The sequence below is a fragment of the Struthio camelus genome, chromosome 24 (genome assembly GCF_040807025.1).
Source record: "Struthio camelus isolate bStrCam1 chromosome 24, bStrCam1.hap1, whole genome shotgun sequence".
In the NCBI taxonomy this organism is placed as follows: domain Eukaryota; kingdom Metazoa; phylum Chordata; class Aves; order Struthioniformes; family Struthionidae; genus Struthio; species Struthio camelus.
Window position 1 is genome coordinate 4,647,302 of NC_090965.1, and position 21,925 is coordinate 4,669,226.

General features: G+C 44.1%; 1 protein-coding gene across 33 annotated transcripts in view; it reads left to right on the forward strand.

Moving 5' to 3' along the window:
- The first annotated feature begins 155 nt into the window (after positions 1-155).
- KCTD20 (potassium channel tetramerization domain containing 20) overlaps positions 156-21,925 on the forward strand; it is a 28,728-nt gene continuing 6,958 nt past the window's right edge. Inside the window, exons 1-8 of one of the 33 annotated variants that reach the window (XM_068918442.1) lie at positions 219-248; positions 6,595-6,651; positions 14,427-14,539; positions 14,712-14,888; positions 18,718-19,032; positions 19,542-19,778; positions 20,486-20,670; positions 21,040-21,319. In XM_068918442.1, coding sequence (XP_068774543.1) covers positions 20,535-20,670; positions 21,040-21,319 — 416 coding nt within the window. In that variant the 5' untranslated portion in view covers positions 219-248; positions 6,595-6,651; positions 14,427-14,539; ... (2 more) ...; positions 19,542-19,778; positions 20,486-20,534. Of the gene's footprint in view, positions 267-1,536; positions 1,598-6,413; positions 6,460-6,594; positions 6,652-11,530; positions 11,674-14,426; positions 14,540-14,711; positions 14,889-18,717; positions 19,779-20,485; positions 20,692-21,039; positions 21,320-21,925 lie in introns of those variants that run through there. The other 32 variants (XM_068918430.1, XM_068918443.1, XM_068918417.1 and 29 more) reach the window with 32 other exon arrangements.

Sequence of the window (21,925 nt, forward strand, 5' to 3'; positions counted from 1 at the left end):
GGCGGGGTGCGCAAGCGTGCACGCGAGGGTGCGCCCAGCGGTGCCCGGCCCCGGCCCCGCCTCCCCCTCCTGCCCCGCCCACCTCCCCGCCCACCCCGCCATCGCCCCGCCCCGCCCGACCCCTCGGTTCTCATTGGCTAGCCGCCTCGGCCCGTGGGGCCAATCGGGTGGCGGCGGCGAGGGGGCGGGGCTTGGCGGCGGGACCCCGCCCTCCGCCCGCCGGAAGGAGCGGCGTCGCCGGGGACGCGGTGAGCGAGGCCTCAAAGGTGGGGGGGGCGGCCGGGGGGGGGAACCCTGTCAGCCCTCTGCGGCCGTCGGGGGGTCGCGGGGCCCTGTCTGCCCCCGGGGCGACCTCGGGGACCTTCCCTGCTCTCCGCGTCCGTTTAGGGGCCGGGGGGGGGGCTTCTCTGCCCCCCGCGGCCATTTTGGGCCCTGCGGGGCCTTCCCTGCCCCCCGCGGCCATTTTGAGGGGCCCCGTGGGGCTGAGGGGGCCCTCCCTCCCCCCTGTGTGCTTTGAGGGAAGCTTATGGGTCGGGGCGGCCCCCTTGGGGGGGTATGGAGACGGGGAGGGGGTTTTCCAGCCCCCTCTGGGCTTTGGGGGAGGATGTCGATGGGGCCAAGGGGCCTCTGCTGTCAGCTTGTGTGTTTTAGAGGTGTCGGGGGGTGTTTTCCTCTCCCTGTGGGCATTTCGGGGGGGGGTGTTGTGGGGGCCTCCACTGCCCTCTGGCTTGGGGGGGCACGTTGGGGCCTGTGCTAGGTGAGGGTGGTCGAAGGGGCTGTGAATGCCTTCCTCTCCCTGTGTGTGCTTGGGGTGGGGGGGTTTCCGAGCCTCTTGACCCCCCTGTGGGGGGAAGCTGTTGCCCCTTGAGGGCCTGTGGGGTTTGGGCCGCGTCGGCCCCCCGGTCCCTCGAGGACTCTGTGGTGCAAGACTGCTGTCAGTGATTCGCTGTAGCGGGAAACTCTGCCCCGCTGTTAGGGGTGCTGTGTCTCACTGCCCCCCTATGCGTGTTTCAGGGTTGTAGGCTTGTGCGTTGTTATTGTTGAGCATGTTTCGAGGCTTGCGTCTACCTTCCTTTCCTTTCCTTCCTTCCTTCCTGGCCCACTATGAAAGGGAGCAGGAGCCTCTAGGGGCTGTGGGATTTTCCCCTAAGCAGGAGGAATCTTAGTCTGCCCCTGCTTGCAGCAACCTCTGCATTGTGACTTCCTGCTGTCTCTGCACCCCCCTCTCTGCACTGTCTTCTCAGTGACTTTTAGCTGTTCAGGAAAGGGGTAATAACAATACTAATAATCTTGGGAGGTTGCAAACACCTATTTGTAGGGAGAGTGTTTTGAGTTACTTTGCTAGGGTTGTTGTAAAACCAAGGCCTGTTGTAGCAGTAGGTTAAGGCTTAAGGCAGAAAAGTCAGCTGTGCTTTCTGTGCCCTTCTTATCTTCCCCTCAAAGTCACAGTCTTTGCTGGTCTTCTTGGCAATCATGAGCTGTTAGCTGGAAGGAGATGCTAATGAAAGACCAGGCAGTTGACACCTGTGTGTCCTTGTTCACCTCTGGGCCAGGTCTGTGAGAGTGCACTGCTGGGAATCACCTGGATTCATGGGTTGTAAGTATTTCTCCTCTTGGTTCATAGAAGCATTTTTAGTGATGTAGGCTTCCAAAAAGGGGACTGTTGGGCTCAAAAACTGTGGGCTAGTCTGTAAGCAAAGCTGCTCTTGTTTAAGTGGTGTCAGTCTTCAGACTGGATGTACACATGTCTTTAGTAGCAGCAGAACAATTTTATTTAGGGAAACAGTCATCTTTCACTAAAATAAATAGACTGGTACCATTTTCAACTTGTATGTACTTACATCGCTAAAAAGCACTCTTCTGCAAAGCAGCCTGTACAGCAATTACTTATAGTGCCCTGACTGTGTTTTCTATAACAACACCCACATTAGAGGGTCTCTTACGAGCTGAACTTATAGCTGAAATGGAGTAGTTTTACTAGCTTATACTAGTTGTCCGTGAAACCTGTGTGGAAGACTGTGCACCAACTTATTTCAACTTATCTTAAAGCAATTAACAACAGGTTGAAGCAGGTTATGCTTTAATAGAAATAGGTGTGGGCTGAGTTAGCTAAACTGCTGTGTGTTTTAAGACAGACTTACCTTATCTGCAGCATGTGAAATGCTTTTTGATCTCTTTCAAGTACTGTCTAGTGTTGAAGTGGATCTTTTCTTTGGGGCTTGAAAAGAATGACCTTCCTAGATAGGAATACACCCCATAGGTTTGGTTTTTGGAACTTTCTCATTTGTCATTGTTCTGTATGAAGTTAGGTGGACTTCAGTGGGCCCAGCCAAGCCACAGGTGTCTGCTTGGAAGAAGCTGGAGTCAAAAGGACCAAAACTATTGTATATGCACTACTCAACAGTGGTGAGAAGCAAGTTTTAGCAAACACATTTGAGCTGTTTGATGTAGATTGCATGTAACTACAAGCAGGGAAAGTGTCAGGTTTTTCTCTGGAGTTGTTTTATGATGGTTCTCTGAGTGGAAGGCAATATACTAAGCCCCAAGACTTGGCTGGGGTGTGGCCTCATCTGCATCATTGGTCATAATTGTGCTAAAAGAAATATATGATCCAAGATCATCGTTAATGTGGCCAAGTTTGGATATGTGGAGTATAAAATGAATGAATTATAAAACACTTGGCTTCTTCTGTGACTGACATTAGCCTTACCTTACCTATGTGCAGCAGTAACCTTTTTTCCTGACCGCAAACTTATTTTTAACCATCAGAATTGAGAAACACTCTTACTTTAGTTGATTTAATAGTAAAGCTAGTATTACTTCAGTTTCTTGCTGTATCTTTGTAACACGCAAACGCAAGTCTTTAGCATGTTGTCTTGCCTCCTCAGAATCTGAGAGGTTTCCTAGCCACCTGCTTTTAGTTTTCTGTGAAGGATATTGTAGGGTTTTTTTTGGTTGGTTGTTTTTTTGGCAATCCGGTCTGTATTTACAGGTCATGAGAAGTAACAATCGTGTCTATCATTAGTTGATGCTTTCAATGCCAAGTGTGGGGCATGCTGGGATCTGTTTGTCACTTGACCTCATCTTGAACTCTTTACATGTATTCATCATAGGCAGCGAAGGGTTTAGCTTGCAGTATAACAGCGTAGTCAAAGGAAGCAGAGTATAAGTTTGTTTAAAAATAATGCTTCTAATTACACCTGATGTGCCTGAAAACGTGTAAGTAGAAAATCTGGGTTTAGAGAACGGTGAATAATACTTCACCCTTTGTAATGAATTTCACAGGACTTCAGTGGTGTACAACAGTTAACTAGACCTTAGCCTGCTTTTGCCGAAAGCTGTGACGGTGCTGGAGTACTGGCAAAGCAACTGGATGTAGTGATACTGTGTTAATAATTGCATCATGAAGTTGCAGTCCTGTTATGAAAGTCACTGCATGATCACAGCCCAACTCAATAGTCAATTAACTTGTGAAAGGAATTTGTGGAGCTCCTGAAATAGCATGTTCCTGTGCAGTCTCCTGGCTACCTGTTGTTGCCTTGGACAGCCTTGCTGCATGAGTTACCTACTCAGTAGCCTGCCAGTTCTGAAAAATCCTTGAATTGCAGCTTCCACGGCCCAGATTGATGCCATTTGCATTCTGATGAGCTGAGTTGCCTTCGGATGCTTATTTCCTACTGATGTCTGTACAGAGCAGCTAAAACTCATAACGTAGGCAGCTCAGGTTAGGCGAAGCTAAACCTCAGTGCTCCTGGATAAACAGGGCATGCTTAAGGCTGGGGGAAGGGAAGGCAGCCACTGCTGCATGTAAGGAGGACCTGTAGGAGGGACTCCATCCAGCCTGCAGCACGCATGAATGCAGACTGGCAGAGGGAATATCCCAACGGCTGTTTTCTGAGATGAGAAATTCTCATGGCCGATCTCTATCGCGGAGCCTGGCACCTTGCTTTTCCTACCATGGGCAGGAAAAAGATGCTTGGGGGGCCACAACGGAGACGGAGCTCTGGGGGATGTATGTGTGATGTGAGGCCAAGGAGCAATGGTTTTCAGGGTCAAAGGATATCCAGCTTCCTGGAGAAGGGTATCACAAAAAGAGGCCAGTGTTTAGGAATGTGCCCTGTAGTCTCAGGCCCAGAAGTAGTCGGAAAAAAAAGTTGTTGCTTTTTAATCTCAACCTAGTTTGCTTGGGACACGTTGAGCCTGGTGAGTGAAATTAATTTGCAGCGACTGTGTGAACCGCAATGCGTTTGCAGGACTGTTGACCAAAATAGCTTAGGTTGTAATGTAGCAGAACCACGAAGGCAGAGTAAAGTGGGTTTTTACATGGGTGTGTTTCAGGAGTCTATTACAAGGAAATAATTACAGATGCTGAAAGCAGCAGAAATCCTAGGACATGCCTTCCCTGTGTCTGATTTCGTCAGCATTCATGACGGAGTTTCTCCTTTCCTCTCCAGTTCAAATTCTAATTTGTGGTCCTGATTTGTCCTTTTTTGATGGAACAGGACCCTGACCTGAATAGGGACCATGCTTCTGGTCCATGTATTCGCTTTTCAGAGCGTGTAATAGAGAGAAGACCCTTGATGAGGCTGCTGTTTCATGAGAGTGGGCATGAAATAATAGAAGCAAAATCAATGGCTGTAAATCTTAGAAGAGGCATTGAACACTGGTTGTAGTCACTGAAGTTCAACATGCAGTGGTTTCTTATGTAATGACTGGGGGATTATTTTTTCTGTCACTTTTGCCATCAAAAAACAAACCTCAAGGGTGGTGTTATGTGCAGCTATTAAAAACGGTACTAATCCATTGATTGCTACTGGTTGGGGAAACGTTCAGGCATTCCATTGATTTTACTGTATTTGCTCATTTAGTAGCAACATCCTTATAGCGGTGGTTCAGTTGTGAGCTCTAAATTGGCACAGGTCCCACGTATCCCACTGTCAGAGTGACTGGAAAACTAGTCAGCAGTTTATTCTGAGAATAAAAAAGAAAAGTGTGGGACACAATAATGAAATAGGCAAAAAAGGGCAAAGGAAATTGAATCAAAACAGAAATGAGAGGGTAGCTGCATGTTACGCCTGCGTTTGTAACTGATGTGCAGAAATAATATGGATTGAAATCAGTTATTTATTTTCAGTGGCAAAAAGTATGTGTTGTAAGAACTGTGAAATGAATGCAATTGCCAATTAGCCCAGATAAAGCAGCGCTGTGGTCCTTGACCTGTGCATTGAGATGCAGTCATTTATTCCATTGAATTAGAGGAGAGGATTTTCAGAAGGAAGTACAGCTTGGGAGCCATGAAAGTAGCAGAACAGTACCAGGTGCCTGATGCTCATAGCAGAGAAATGCAAGAATGCGCAAGTCCAGTGACGGCTTGCTCTTGTGACCGCAATAAGAAATGATGTATAATAACTAGTTTTCACCGTTGTCCAGTAAAATTCTTTGTAAGTAAAGTTTTGGTTATGTAGCTTTGAAAGATCAGGCATGCAAAAATAGCGAGGCCGTGTTTTGTAAGTGAAGGATTTCCTCAGTAAAAGTAATTCCAGGTCAGAAAGCATAGCTGGATTTCTTGGATCCCAGCCCAGTGGCTCCACTCTCCTGGGACAACAGCTGGCCACGTTTCCTGAAATTAATCTGCGAGTCCATGTTATGTTTTACATTGTCCTGTTAACTGTCTCGATTAAAGATGCAGCCCAACTACAGCAGATTTTCTCAGTTTAATAATCATTGATGTTATTTTTTTAAAGTGGTAAGAAAGTGCATCTGTGCTGTGGCTTGAGTGGCTACAATTCTCACTCAGTGTGTTTTGATACCTTAGCGTTAACTGGAGTGAAAAGTCTGCAAAGGAGAGTGGGAGAAAAGTCAGGAGAGGGATTATTCTGAGCTGCTTTATTGCAGTGGCTGTAGCGTTTTCATGGGAGTTCATCTGGGAATGAGAGGGGTGAGTTTTACAAGTCTCTCCCAGTTTGTGTGGCTGATGTCATCTGCTGGAACAAACGAAGGAGAAAACAGGGACTAAGGAAGCTTTAACCTTTGTGAAAGCTAGCTAATTTCTTCTTCCTGTGGGAGAGCGGATTAAAAATCATGGTATTACATAACCTCTAGCCCCTGCAAAGGTTACTACAGCCTGGAACATTATCTAGCAGTTAGTAGTTATGAATGAGTTCCCTAATCCATTGATATGAATGTTTTGGCAGGCATTTGAAAACCTGCTTGTAGTCCAATGCTTTTTGATAAGACTGCCCTCCATCAGGTGTTAGTGACTGATAGAGGCTCAAGAGACAGCAGTTTACAACAGCAAAGACCTTTTATTACAAATAAGATAAAAAAGACTTATTACGTTTGTTGGGAAGGAGCCTTTGGGAGTTTTTGGAATTTCTTGTCAGTTGTTTGCCTTTTGTTGTAACCTTGTTTAGGAGGCCAACTAAAGAATGGGAAAGAAACACAGTTTATGAAATTTCAGTAAGTATAGATTTGCTGTTATGGTTTCACAATTTGTTATACCTGTATAATTTCTGTAATGCACATGTGAGCACGAGCTTTTTTTCTTCTAAAAGATGTTTTCTACAGTATTAACTCTGTTCCTTTTCCTTTCAGATAGGCCAGATTGCACATATGGAGAATCATGAAATGATTCAGTCATCTTCAAAGCAGGTGATTCAAGTATATTTGTTAAATGGTTTAATTTTAAAACAAAGCAGTTCGAAAGCTCAAAGCTTCTAGGGCTGTCAGGGGAACTGGTTCCTTGCAAAGCACCCAGTTTTGTTAATCTCTGCAGTTTCTATGGGATCCATTCTTATGGGGTGTTAATTGGCTAATGTTTGAGTAATTTCAGACTAGACAGGTTTCAGATTTTACCCTTAATACTGCTTGTCTCTGGCTTAAGCAGTACTGCATAGCAATTTAAAACCTTCTTTTTCTAGTATTTCTCGAGGCACTAATTTGGATGCTGCGCTAGTGGAGAAAAATATGGGTTATGCAAATTTATTGGGTATTTGTGAACAGCAGGTAGGATAGGAGCTTTCTCATTATCACCTTCCAGAATAGTCGGTGTTTCCAATCCTGTACCAGGAACTCGGCCATGTGTCTGTCTGCCCCGTTCCCTGTAGCAGCCTGTGTATTTTCAAATGTGCACGTAAGGCTGAGGTCAGACACGCTGTTCAGTGGTTTGAAAAGGTTGCTGTGACTCAGCCTTGCGTCATTGCTGCCTGCCTGCTGGAGATGGTCGTCCCATCCCAGAGCTGCATAATGTGGTGCAGTCCAAAAGTCCTAAATTCACATATTTGACAGGGGGGAAGTGCTTTTACGTGCAGCTTTGCTGTCAGACTCGAGGAGCAGTGATAAACAGCTGGCACTGAGATGGTTAGCTTCAAACGTGCTGCACAAGATACTGAAGTGAAACCGGTCCAGTTATGCATGTTACCCAATATTGGACAGAGCAAGGAGGGGGGAAACTGGATGTCTGTTTACTGTTAATTATAAAGCTGTGGAGAGCTTAGTGTGTTAGAGCTGTGCTATATTTAAATGGTACCCCATCTGCCTGATGTTGCTATTACAAAATGTTCTTTGCCAAGATCATGGGATGAGCCTCTGCTCTTCAAAGCTGGTTTTGAAACTCCCAGTTGTTTTCCAGAAAAGTCGTTAATGTGCCAGGGCTATAGTATATTTGTCCTCGCTTTGCTGTGTTTAGCCATTCCAAAGCTGTTTAAAAGGGGTTCCAAACTACTGTGGGAAATAATGCTTTGCCACTAGTAGAGTGGACCTATTGCATTTCTGAAAGATGAAGCTATTATCAGTGCAGAAAACAGACATCTGCATGTTGCAGATGCTCAGTGTTATCTTTAATTAGGAGACTGTCACAGCTGAATTAAAAATAACAATTCAAAACAAAACCTCTTGTGAACTCAGTCCAGCCAGACTGACAGCTCTGGGCTTAACGCTTTACTTATCCCCCTGTAAGAGTTGGAGCCGTGGCAATTAACATCCCAACACCCTGGCGCTGGCCCCACAGAAGGGGCTGGAAGGAGCATTCACCTCCTGGTGTTGAGTGTGCTGAGACTTCCTGCCCGTAACTCTTGAGTTTTGACTCCAGATTTACCCACCGAGAGGGTCACTTAGCGATGGCGGTTTCCTGTAAAGTGCCTGTGCCTAGCTGGCAGCCAGACTGAAAATATCAAACTCATTTCATGCGGTCTCTGTAAGAGCTCTAAAATGTCAAGTTTTTGGTCCCCTTCTGCTCTGGACTGAACCAAACTCCGAGGGTTAGAGAGAGCTTCTTTATACGTTAATAACCCCACTTAATTAGCCGGCTCTGCTGTAGGACCTATCTTCTTAGTAAAGATCTCTTACAGTCATGCATAAGCTCTGATACTGGAATATGCTAATTTGTGTGAATCCCCCTGATTATTCAGCAGAAGAGTAGAATGTTCCTCAAAAGGACAGGCTTTGAAGATGGTTTCTTTAATTAAAAAAAAAAAGTCTTAGCCTTTCTTTCAGTTGTTGTCTTTGAGATAAATGCTCACAAAATAGGCTGTAATTTTGACCAGTGTCAAATTAAAAATTAGCTGGAGTGGATTGTTCTGAAACACACTTCAATTTTAGAACTTTACGCTCTCAAGGGCAGCCCTGTTCGGAGACCAAACACGCACCTTTCCTCTGCGCGAACACCTCATTATGCGTGTTGAAATAGGCATCTCTGCTTTTTCAATTTTATTTTTTGTGGAATTTTCCCTTTTTTAAACTTCCCCAAAATATAGCTACACTTGCTGGCTAATTTTGCTGAAACATATGATGCTAGCCAAATGTTTTTGTGAAAGAATATTAGTCGCATAATGTAATGCAATATTCTTAGAAAGTCTTAGTTATTTATATGCTTGACGTGTAAAATGTTTATCCAGCCATGTAAACAGAGCAAGAGATGTCTTGCCAATGTACCATAGTAAGCCTTAGTTATTTTGAAATCTGGAGCGAGATGTTTTTCAGCCCTTAAAAATAAGGTGTCAAGTCCTCTGCTGACATAGACGTAGTGCTAATGATTGGCTTTATCCAGCTGAAGTTTTAGCCCCCACTCCTGCCTCCCCAGAAATAAATTGAGATGTGCTTTCCTGAAGAGCTGCAATTGTGCTAAATAAAACTCTTCTGTTTACTTTGGTGCAGGATTAGTGTATTATTACTTGCAGAGTTTGCTAATGCGCATAGGCCTTATGTTTGTTTTGCTGCTTGTTATTATCTGTGTCTTAATGTGTATTAAACAACCTGTTTGCTTGATTTAGAGAACTTGGACAATTGTTTCTCCTGACAGCACTGCTAGTCTCAGCTTAGCTTGTGCCTCTGCTCATGGGGAAGCGTCCCAGACCCGCCGCTGGGCAGGATAGCTGTAGCTTCAGTAGGTTCATCTCTGTTAGCCTCAAGCTACTTGCCCTGAGGGCTGTTGCGGTGAGATACAGCAATGCCTGGTGGGGATGCCAGATAGTTACCTGGCAGGTATCCCATGCCATCCCGTCTCGTACCAAAGTTAGTTAAAAATCTGTCCTGCCTCCTGTGTTGGGTTATGAAGCTTGAGCTTTGGCTCGTTCCTTGCTGCTGTTAGGGCCACGTCTTTGCACCATTATGGTCCAGCTGCAGCCAGTCGTCTTCCCCTCCCCATGGTACAGCCTACCTTCAGGTCTCGAAACAGAGGCAGGGAGATATGTAGGTATAGCAGAGCTTATTCAGAGACATACACTGAACTCCTGACTGTGGTATAGGTGAAGCCTTTTTCAAAACGGGACGCTCTCAGCTTTAACTGTGTTTCATTAAACACTATCCTCTTTCCCTATTTTTCTTGATGCTCTGTTATTCTGAGATTTCTTTAGTGAATAGCTACAGTAATAGTGCTCGGCTTTCAAAAATCTGCCTTCTATTGTTATTTTTCTCAAGCTGCTGTCATGTAACTGGTTAAAAATGAATGGCAGTTAGAGTTGTAGCAGATGAGCCAGGAATGAGTTAGCAGTTACTTGTTGGGATTCTTTCCAGAGAAGGAAGGTGGAGTTTTAAGCTGCTCGCAGCCTTTCTAAAATAAGAGTCAAAGTGAGTAAGTGCTTTGTGTTGTGGATGAAACACTGAGCAACTTCCAGAAGGGAACTAAAGGGCTCAGTAAGCGAGGAGAATAACTTTATTTTGAATATTCTATCTAGTGATATTTGGCTATAAAATAATCCACTCATTAAACCTGTTATGTATTTCAGTATACTGCTCCTGATCTCCAGGGGATCTGCGCAGTGAAGTTACTATGCCAAAAGCAAATAGGGTAGTGCCGAAATGTGTCGAAAGTGCACCAACCTGCCTTGCTCTTGAGCATCCTGTGTGCTCTATGTGGAGTTTTAGTAGGCCTAAATACTAATAACCCGTCTCACCTGTGTGGGACAATATGCACCTAGTGATTAGAAGCTGCTGCTTTTTCCTTACATTCCCCCTTCCTCCTTAGCAGGCTACAGGTGCTTTATTGATAGTGGTACCTGGTTGTTTTACAGGTACTCTCTAGCAGAGACAGACCAGAAAATTGAGCTGTAAGGAACTAAAAGCTTGCCCCCCCCACCCCGCCCCCAGCAAAAGTAATACTGAGTGCTTGTGATATGTTGTACCTCTGGACAGAACAAGCATGTTACTTAACAAAATCAAGTTGTCACTAATTTGCTATGTTGAATTAAGAAATCTCTTAATGTATCTTTCGTTGGTATAATGGGGTATTATGTAGCGTTCAGACTTCAAAACTTGTGTCAGTATAGACAAACACTTCATCACTGGCATGAGTCAGAATAAAAAATAGATTCATGTCTCCTCAGATTATATTATATTTAAAATGATACATTTATTTTTCACCATTAAATTAAGCAGTAAGAATGTAATCCTGTTCTGTGAAATTGCATTTGGAGCCCTCTCTGAGCAAGCCAGATATATCTTGGAGAGAAGCATTAAGAGCAGCAGAATATATTGATTTAAGATTTGAACTATAAAGGGTAACATTCCCAGGCCAAGCGTGATAATGCCTCTGCAGTGCTGTGCATAGGCATCAGAGCTCGCAGGGACTCCGGTATTTGTATATAGGACTCATTAGCAATGCATCTGTGGGGGCACTGACATGTCAAAAGGACTCTTTTTATCCCCAGTTATTGTAAATTTATGTTTGGGCCTTAATCCAAGGTCTTCTGGACTCGAATTCACATGCATGGGATTAAATACATATTCAGGTGCTTTAGAAAATTTAGTAGTTAATTCCTCTCTGCCCCCATAAGGGATATGTGGCAGAAGAATGGCAGGAACGTACTTAACCGTGAAGCATCAAGGGTTTATAAAACTGCACCTTTTCTATTGAGCTATTCCTGGGAAAAAAAAACAAGCTGAACCAGAAAACTGGAGAGAGAATTTTGGTTGTGTTTGCTTAAAATAGGAGGCTTAAAATAATGCTAGTTGTTACCATACAGATTTTTATATGCCAACCTTTCATGAATCAGCAGGGAGGGGGGACTTTTAAACTGAAATATTTACATGAATCAGACATCTGGGTTTTGGAGGAGTGACCGTTGCCGCACAAACAGTTTAAACTCTGAAGCTTTGCTGTGACTTAGTGTTTCCCCTCTATTAAGGAAGGATTGCAGGATATTGGTGCTGGTAGCACTGAGAACATATGAGCCGCCAGTAAGTAAGGAGTTGTGTCGGTTCAGAGCGGGTGCTTGGCGGAGGGTTTGCTCTGGAGTTACTGTAGGAAATGTGGGTGATTTCTTTCTGTTCAGCAGTTCCGATTGCTGCAGGTACTTGGGACTGGGGCTTTGAGTCTTCTCAGAAATGCTGTTGTTCTTATGCCTTTTTTGTGACTTCTGTAGCATAGACGTAGGAATTGGTGTGCATTTAAAACCAAGTTAGATACAATTGCCGAAGAAATAAAGCTGAGAGAAAATTGCATTTCAAGGTTTTTATACGTTGTTGAAGTACGTTTTTTTTTCCCCTATTAGCTTTGTAAGTAGTTTTGCAGTAAATGTTAGAACAGGGAATACAGGGCAAAACTCTATTGGCTGATGCTATTGCTCCTATTAAAGAAGCTTTTTGTGTAAGAAATTGTAGGTTTACCTAACACAGGTGGATACAAAGCTTAGCTCATAGGTGTCACCTGGCCTAAAACTATATTTATTTAGCTCAGTGCTAGGTATGTTAGAAGGGAATCACTTGTTTCCCTGTCTCTAGGAGTAGATAAAAGGTCTTGCTTATATTTGGAGCAGCTCATCTTTCACTAGGTTTTTCCCTACCATGGTCAAATCCATATACTGCATCCTTCTGGCTAGAAAGGAGGTATATATTCTGTATCGGCATGGCCAGCTGTATTTAAATTGCTAACTGAATTTAGTTAGGCAGCTATAGCAAAGCTGCCGTTACTATATTATGTGTTAGGATGCTTTTTACAAGGATGAGATACAAGAACTAGCACCTTGCAGATGACCAGTTTTAAACCAATAGTGTGAACAGTGGATATAGTCTTTATAGGTTGCTTGGCTATCCTCTTAAACAGTATTAACTTTGAGCCTTACAGAGAGGGAAATAGCCCTAGCAAAGCATTGACCTGTTGCCTTAATGAGAAATTTTGCTGCCTTCTGAGACGCTCGGTTGTAGGACACTAGTGGACGCACTGAATCTAGTCCAGTTTATGAGAATCGGTCATAATGCAACTTTCCTATTTTGGAAAAGTCTGTAATAGGTTCCTTTAAAATCAATACATCTTGACTAGTTTTCTGCATGCGTTAGTCTTGCCGACTACAGGTTGGCAAAAGAAACGCTGCCGTCAGTGTGGAGAATCGCTGTGAGTAAGTGCTGTTAGCAATGGTACTGGCTTTCTGCGTGTAAACTAGGCGCTGTCGGTTACAGAAGCACCTGGCAAACCATGGTTCTTAAATCAAGGTGTAGATGTGCAACGTTAATCATTAAAACCCTACTGCAGACTAGTTTTGAATTACATTTGTAGAAACAGTGGATTTTTGTTAAGACTCAAGTAAACGAGCAAGTCTGCAAACTTTGCTAACAGTGAAGCACTATGCACAGAATAGGAGGAAACAATCAAGCATTTCATCAGCCGCCTTGCATTCTCTTGCCAGAATTTTTAAGCTGTCCTGAATTGCATCAGTCCTGCTGGACATCATTTGCTATCTATAATTTGAAGCCAGATGGAAAATGAATCCACTGTATATTGATAGAGCCATATCATAACCAGGGAAAACCATTTGGTAATGCATCTGTGCTAGTTCAGCCTGTAAATCACCCTTTTCGTCTGGTTATGTTTGTGTCTGTAGCAGAAAATGAAACTAGAGTGTCGTTAGCAGGTACGACAAAAGCATATTAATGGCTCCAGGTAGTTTTTCTTTCTGTTGCAGGTTGGATAAATGCATTTTTATGTTGTACTTCTAAGATATAGGCACTTATGCAGGTGCCACTAAGTAGACAACACGAGACCTCTACTGAGTCTCATGTTGCACTTGGCATAGAGCTGATGTTGTCCTATCTCTGTACCCCCCACCCCATGTAACTTGCTGACAAGTCTGGGCTCTCTGACCACAGAGAGAGGTCACAGGCTACAAGAGATGGTGGCATGGTGCTGTGTTGGGGCATTGGTCTCCTCATAGGAGCCATTCTTCAAATCTGTGCTAGAAGGTACGCGTGCCCAGGGCAGCCTGGTGACACCAGCTTCTTATGTGACGTTTCACCCATGGCACTTCACCTTCTGGAAGAGGAGAAAACTGATCTCTCCCACAAGTCTTATGCTTAAAAGAGAAGCAGTAAGTGAAGAACCAGATTTGTACTTGATAACTGGAAAAAATAGTTTAAAAAAAAAAAAACTTGCTGATGAGTAAGACCTTCTGAATCTTAAAATGTTTAAAGACTGCAGAATTTGGTGGAAAGCCAGGAGTAGAATTTAAAAGCAGGAGCCAAAGAAGTTGTATGTCAGAGTGTAAAAGAAAATTCCTGCTTGTGATTCATGGTGGTTGATGACAAACCCTTGTGATGGGCATCCAGAGTTGAAGTAACGTGCTGAAGAGAATCCTGTAGACTTGGAACCATGTAATGTCAGGACAAATTGAAAAAACAGGGTTACAATGCAGGCATGTGATAGAAGATAATCACAGGAAGAATAGGGCTTTTCTCTTGAAAGAGAAAATGCTGGGCACTCCTTTCAAAAGCTTTATTTAAATTGGACATTGGCAAGCGAAGAAGATAATTCTAGGAACCAGACTGGAAAATGACCGTGTTCCTATGATACAGATGTTTCAATAACAATAGCTGCAGACCTGTCACAAGTCATTTTTTTCTATATATTTTTAAGAGACAGTTAACTCTTCCTCTGTTTAGCTGTTGTGCCACTTACAGGCAGAAAATGTATGTATTTAATGCCTGTGCCATCGCTCTAGGTGAAATGCCTCTTTCTTCTGCTGTAAACTCTGCAATACTGACAACGTGGGCCCATCAACTCTTTTTTGGGGTAGAAAAAGAACTGATAGAAGCTGGAGCCAAAATTCCCCAGGTCAGACCCTCATCATCTCATTTGTGCAAATTCAAGCCTGCTGTTTTCAGTGGATTTCCTTCATGTTTGCAGAAGGAGCCCCCCAGCTCTGTTCTCAATCTGTAATAGAGCAGAAAGTTTGTACGTTTTGCCTTTGTTTCTAACGGTCGGATTTTTCTCTCATTTTGTACAGCCTTCTGGAACTGGGGAATTTTTATTGCCACTGAACTTAGCTGACCAGCAGTGTGCTCCCTCCCTCCCTCCCGCCTCGGGATATTATGCATCTGGTGATCGAAAGCGAACATAACGGTTTTACAAATATTAGAAAATTGGACTGCTGCCTACTTCCCAGTATGATTGCGCATCCGTAGTGAGTTTGATTAGTGTCTTCCTTATCCAGATTCCTCCATTTTGCTGTTCTTTTAAATACTGTCTTCATCCAGACAAACATCTAAGTTGACACTGTATCAAAAGGCTCTATACCGAAGGAGCTGCTGGCCAAGAGTAGACCAGTTGAGAGAAAGTAAATATGAGTAGCGATATTACTACGAGTGAGAGGCCAGGTTTACAAAACCATGGTGCTGGGCCGGTACCGCCAGACATGCCTGGCCTCTGACTGTCAAATCTGTGTTGTGAACTGCGTTGTGAAGCTGTAGCCAGCGGCACTCTCCCAGCTTGGGTATCGCTGCCCTGCACTCCGTTTTGTGGTTTAGACGTTCCCAAAAGTGATTCGCTCATCCTTATGTGCAGGAAATGCTTCTCGTTATTTATCTCAACCCAGTGAGATTTCCCTTTTACTCTCCAGAGGAGGAATTCAGTCATTGCTAATTGTTTTGCTGCTTGTATATGTAAGGAAACTGTTGGTGTGTTCCAAGGATATGTTTTGAGAAATGAAAGCAAGGCTAAACTTTTTTGAAAGGCGTGCAATTGGATTAGAAATACATCTTGTCCTAAGCTAGTACAGACTGTAGAATTAGGTCAGGCACACCCTGAATACGCGTGTTTCCTGCTTGCTCATATTTCTGAGAATAATTGTACGTGGGAATGTTTTTGTCGATTTAAAGGAATGTTGTCACCTTAAAAAAGCTGTTTGGAGCTTTATATAAGTCATCGTGGTTACGCTGTGGTTTAGTAAGAGTGGGAGGTTGCGAAGTGTCTGATTCACTTGCTCTATATGCTGATCGTTCTTTGTCATTCACAAATTGAACGATGAAGTCAAGTTACTCGCTTCTACTGTTTTTACTTTCTTCTTCTGCCTGCCTTTTCGTCATGCCAGACGACAGTGAAGCGGTGCTTGGGCTGTCAGATATTACAGGAAAGGACTCCACGCTAAACAGAATTGGACTGCTCAACTTTTCACCATTTTCTTTGAAGTTCTGTAAGGTTTTACAGACGCTGACGCCTAAACTATTTTGTAATGGTTCCCTTAATCGCAAGGGTGTAGGGATAAGGACCAAGTAGTACAATAAAGAGTTAGGAGCCGGCAAGTCTGCACTGATGGTTTTGTTGTCTTTTGCTTCATAAAATGCCCTGCATCTAAATGGGTTTTCTGTGCTGTACGTGTTATTGCTGTGACTCTCTAGGGTGGGGAAGGGTAGTGTACTGCAGATCATCCCAGCCTTTTTAAGTTCCAAGACACTTCCTTCCTTAAGAAACAGATAGAACAAGGATCAGCCTGTTTATCTATGCAAAAGGCTTATAACATGAAGAGTTTGTGCCAAAGATGCTGTGTTAAATAAAACTTTTAATTTCCTACTTGTATTTTAAAAAAAGTACAAAAAATAGCACTCCCATGCTTTTCTCCTAACAAGAGTGTGGCCTAGCACAGATCCCAGCAAAGATGACTTCACCTCGATAATCAACACAAGGTTAACAGATGCTTGTTTAGTTGCACAGCTCATGTTTTAACTTTGTCATATTTGGGAGAGGAGAGACCTACGTACTCTGAGCCAAGCAAAACCAATACTGAGAGCCAGACATAAAATTTGATTTTGATTGATGCTGATTTCCTTTCCAAAAATAACACAGCCTGTTAGAGATAACTCTGATTCTCAGTGCTGAACACGATGCTGGGTTTGATGTTTCTGGATTCCCAGCTCCTGAAATCCAGCTGGAGTCGATGAGCTATGGGCCCTCAGCTCCTCTGCAGGCTGCACAACAGGCTGCTCAGGAGCTAAGCATCCAAACAAGTCAGGGGGAAGTAAGGTAGGGTGTTAGTTTACTGCTCATCAGTGCTGTGGTACTGGCCAGTCTTTGCTTACCACGTGGTAGAAACATGCACAGAAACTTAGACCTCAAAGAAGACGACAACCTGCTCGTGTCTGTCCTGTTAACTGCAAGGTAATTGTGCCCAGGTAGGGAGCGTGAGTAGTGACCCTGTTAAAGTAACACCTAGCTAGTTGGTGGTGCCCATACTCTGGCTGGTCCTGAAAATTATGTCCCTTCTTCCGTGTCCTGGTGTTTTGTCATAAAAGACTTCCCTGCGGCGCTTCCCAGCGTTCTTTGGAGCAGTGAGCAGTTAATATTTGCCAAAAGCTTTGAAGATGAATAGCGCTAATTATTATTTATAGGTATTCATTCTCACCACGGGTAGTCCACCTTGATCCTAGCCATGAAAGGAAACCAGGACATTTGTAAGCTGGTCAGGTTTGAGTACGGCCTTCTGAAGTCTTACAAACTAGTTTCCCTGCTGGGTTGTACGCGTGAGTGCAATGAATTTGTCATGTTAAATGACTAGTTTCAGGATTTATTGTACCATCCAGCTGCAAGTAAAAAAAAAAATGCTGACTTGTCTGCCCCCATTTCGCAAACGCAAAACGTTTCAGGGTTCGGCCATGCCAAGAAGGGATAGCAGGGAGGAAAACGGCATCAGCCTGGCCCAAGTCTGATTATCAGCAGGGCTGAAGGTTCAGCTTCCTGGAAAATCAGTGAGGAAAATCAGACCCAATGCCTCTAAGAACTGCTCCAATTGCAAAGAGTATGTTTCTGAACCTTTCACTGTCCCTGAGGGGTTTAGCACCTTTCACCCACGCTAAACTTAGTGTAATAGGGAGCTGTTCCAAAGAGCTGTTTTTTCTAAAAAGTGCGTGTAGCAAATTAAGCAGAAAAGGGAAGAGACTGGGAGAAATAATGCGCTGCAGATGTAGCTGATGACGCCTGAGACATGAGGCCTGTGAGATATTACAGTAGAGGGTTCTGCCGAGCGGCAGGCAGAGCCTCTTGAACTGTCTGAGCATTTAATTCAGAGTTTAAGGTGATGAGGAAAGATTGCTCACAAAGTCGCAGCTTGCTGCACTGCCCGTTTCTTCATTGCGGAAGTTCAGTCGGGAGGTTTCTCATGCTCTTTGGCTTCATTTGAGCGTCGCTTATAAGGCAGGCTTCTTGTGAAGTCGTGGAATGTGAGAAACGCTTGATAAAGCTGTTGTTTGTCTCGATCTAAACTGCTTCTGGATCTGATACCCTGCCTAAATTCTCCTAAGCAACATATTGCATCATCTGAACAATCTCATAATTATTTAAGGGGAGCTTATTGGCAGACCAGCAGGGATGGAGCCCTCTTGAAAGAAAGAGGCCTAAGAAATAAATTTTATACTTATGTTTCCTTATCAAGCTTTCTTTATAGAGTTCTGAGCTCGCAGAGCAAAGCCTGTTCCCAAGTTGAATGTGTTTGCAGCTTGTCTTTATTGGGGAGCTTGTTTCTATGTAGAAAAATTGGGGAAAAAAAGAAAAAGGAATTTCTGAAACACAAGCCAGGGTGGTGTTTGACTGCCTTCCTCCATGGGACTAGCCAGTCTTGAGGACTGCTCGCGTTAAGGATTTTCTCAGTACGATTAGCATATCCAGTCTACCAAAGATTTCCCCCTTCCCCGTCTCACAACTCCTTCACCTAAGTAAAACAAACTGCGGTTCTTCTAAAAGGTTTTTGCTTTTTGTGCAGGTACCAAATTTTGAAACGTTTTGGTCAGGAAGTATAGCATAACTACAGTGTATGCAATTCAGTGAATGTGTGTTAAACCGCAGCGTTGGTTGCGTCAATGGTTAACGTTTGCAGCCTGGAATACCGCGTGCTTCCTCGCAGTGATTGCAACGGGCTATATACAATAGGAGACTGGTTGAGGATTTTGTTGCTTGGTTTGAAATGGTTAATTTTGAAATTAATTTAAAAGCTTGCTTTTTTGTTTCCCCTCCCACTCTCCCAGGGCGCTCCTCCTGTGCCCCCAGAAAAGGAGGCGTCTGTGTGCCGTCGCTGTCTTGAGGGACTACGGGCCGCTAAGGCTGCAGAGCGCCAGGCAGAGACAGCCTGGGCCTGGGACCTGCGTTAGGCCAAAGAAAGAGTGAAGCGGCCTGGAAAGCGTCAAGAGAGGGAGGCTGAACCCAACCAAAGTTGGGTAATTGGTGTCAGGAGAGCCGTATAGTGTTGCACTGTGTTCTCTTAAATCTCCTGGAACAGAAACGACCCGCGTGGGCCCCTTGCGTTCCTGCCAGCCAGCCAGCGCCTTTCAAAAAAGAGCATGGTAGCTTTTCAGGTGGTTTTGCTGCTGCCAGAAATCTCCCTTCTCATGAATGTTACATGAAGCAGAAGCAACAGATTTTTCTAAAAATAAACAGAAGTAATAAGGCTGGCAACTTAGCATTTATTTTGGGAGAGGGGAGGAAGGAATTGTTATCCCCTTTTGTCCATTTCTAATTAAGAGATTTCTAATTAAGAGTGAAACCCCTTGCGCTCATTTCCAGTAATGATGGGCCTGAAAAGCCACTGCTGAACTGCTCGTTAAGGCCTTTATCCTCAGCAGGTCATGACCAGGAAGCTCGCCAACTCTGATTTGCCACTTAGTTGTTTGAGCAGTGCTGTAGTTTATCTGGTTTGTTTTTAGCCGTGTCAGTGTTTTGCCGTGCTTTAGAGATGGCACCCACAGGCGCTGGAGTCTTCCTTCTCTCACGAGAAGACACAGGGCAATTGTTCTGCAGGGAGGAAATTGGAGAAAATTCATTAATGAGGAAATTGGTGTTTTATGTTTGAAAGAGTGAAGAGAAAAACACTCGGAGCCTGGAAAGGAGCGGTGTTTCTCGTCCAAGGCAATAGCAAGAAAAAACAGGCCAAGGAGAGAATGAAGGAAAGAGGCAAGAGAGAGCTGTTAGAAGATACAAAGGAGTTGAATGATGTGAGAGCAGAGAAAGGGAAGAGCCTTAAGATAAGAACACGGAAGATGAATTTAGCTTAGTGTGAAGGGACCAAAACGGCGAAGATTTCTCTGAGCAGGTATGCAGAAAGGATATTTAAGAGTCGAATAGAATTAGTCAGAGCATCGTGTGTATCGGGCCGAGCCAGGGTGTGTTGGACGTGAGGCTACTGCAGTCGTGGCTATTCGATCTGATATGAGCGTTTATTGTAGGACTATGCTGCGTTAAATTTTGGGGTCGGTCACCATATGGCAGTAGGGGGATGAATCAAGGAAAGAGAAGACAAAACAATGACTGGAAGTAGAGCACCTCCTAGTCAAGCCTCTGAGAGGTGAAGAGGACAGTGCCTGGGCTGTTACCTGGGCACATGTTAACGTTCAGGCTATAGCCAAGTTAGCAAGCGCCAGTCCTGGGAATCGAGATTCATAAACGTTTTTAAAGGGCTCTAGTGGTCTGGAGATCAGGCAGTTGCCAGGAAGATATTTGAAGGAGCGTGCATGTGATCCAAAGACGTCAGTGGTTTTAGATTTACTTTGAGGAAACCGAAGGTTTATAGGTAAAATAGACCCTTGGTTACTTTAAAACATTTTATTTTTCCTTTTTCCTCTCACAAGGCTGGTGTAGGGGTATAACTAGCATCTCAAGGCTCTCTGAAGGCCAATTAAGTAACTGAATGAATGCCTCTTGACCCTGAGGGACTTTGCTTGCAGTAGAAGATTCAGGGATTTGAGCTTCGTTGCCTGGGAATTTCTTCCAACACTAACACCGTGGTATTTTCTCTCCTAGCTCTTCTCTTAGGAAACGCAGCCAACTCCTCACGTCTCGGAGGCCCAGCATGAACATTAACTGTGCTGGTGGGACAGACTCGTCAAGAAAACTGGAGGCCAGTTGCTCCGTGGAAAACATAACTGTATCAGTCCATGAGTCAGAAGAAAATAACGTGGTGCTAGGAGGTCGCAGCCCCTCTTCAGGTCCGAGGACTCCGCTTTCCTGTGAGAGTAGCTGTTGTTGGTACTGGGCATCTGTGTGTGTGGGTGTGCTTGTTCCTGGCCTTGTTTTATTTCTGTGCTCTTACTTTTTACCCCTTGAATCCATCATGCTTTAATAAGGGGTATTAAGCATCATGGCTTGTTGGGAAAGTTTTTATTCAAAATCCAACTGCTGGCTCAATTTGAAAAGGCAGCATAGCCTTCTGTTGCATAACGTTACCCTAAAAGTCAAGCATATTGACATCCTCTCTTGGTGTGTGACTCTGTTTTCTCATTACACCGTGACGTTTTAGTATTGAATGATGTTTTCAACAAATTATATTTTGTCCTTACACCGATTGTTTCCCTTAGGTTCAGATCCCGAATGCCGGCACAGTGCTTGTCCAGCGAGTCCCCAGATCAGTAGCATGTTGTCCGCTTCTGAAGATACACACAACTGCCATTTCCAAGATGGGAATAAAAGACAGCCAGAATATTTTAATACCCAGGAACGCCACGGAGGCAGCGCTTTGTCTTCAAGCATCAGTTCACAAACACAGGCTCCAGAGAAAGTGACCCTTGTGGTAGATGGCACTCGATTTGCAGTGAATCCACAGATTTTCACTGCTCACCCTGATACTATGCTGGGAAGGTAAGTGATTTCTGCCGTTTTCAGGGTGCTTCAGGTGGATTGAATGTTTGCTAAAATGGAATAAGAACATACTGTTTATGTTGTGATCTCATCTGTATTTATAAGCTAGGCAAGGTTGGGCTTGTTCTGAACTTGGCTGCGAGGCCTTGAAAACATGATGATGTAGAGAGAAGTTGGTAGTTTTCTAGGTAACAGTCTCCCTTCGGTCCAGGTATTTCGTCCAATGTGCACTTTAGCTAGATGCGGACTACTTTTACCTTCTGTCTGAGTATCTGCCGTGTTCGTAAGCAGCACGTCTGTTCGCAGCTGATAACTTCCCTTCTAGAATGGGGAAAATGATAATGCTCCATTCCCCTCCTTCTGTTAACTTCTGATATTCTCCCAAGAGAGAAGCCACTCAATTCCTTCTAACATGGATTACACTTTGGAGCCTATTGGTGCAGCTACTAACTACTACTACTAAGAAGCATTCCTTTTCCATGTTGCTAACACCATCACCTTGTCTCTGACCAAAGGCAGCCTGACCTTTGCACAGGTCAGTGTGTAAAGCAAGTGATCAAAAGGCATATGATGGTTATCTTGCATAGCCTCAATGGAAAGGCTTTC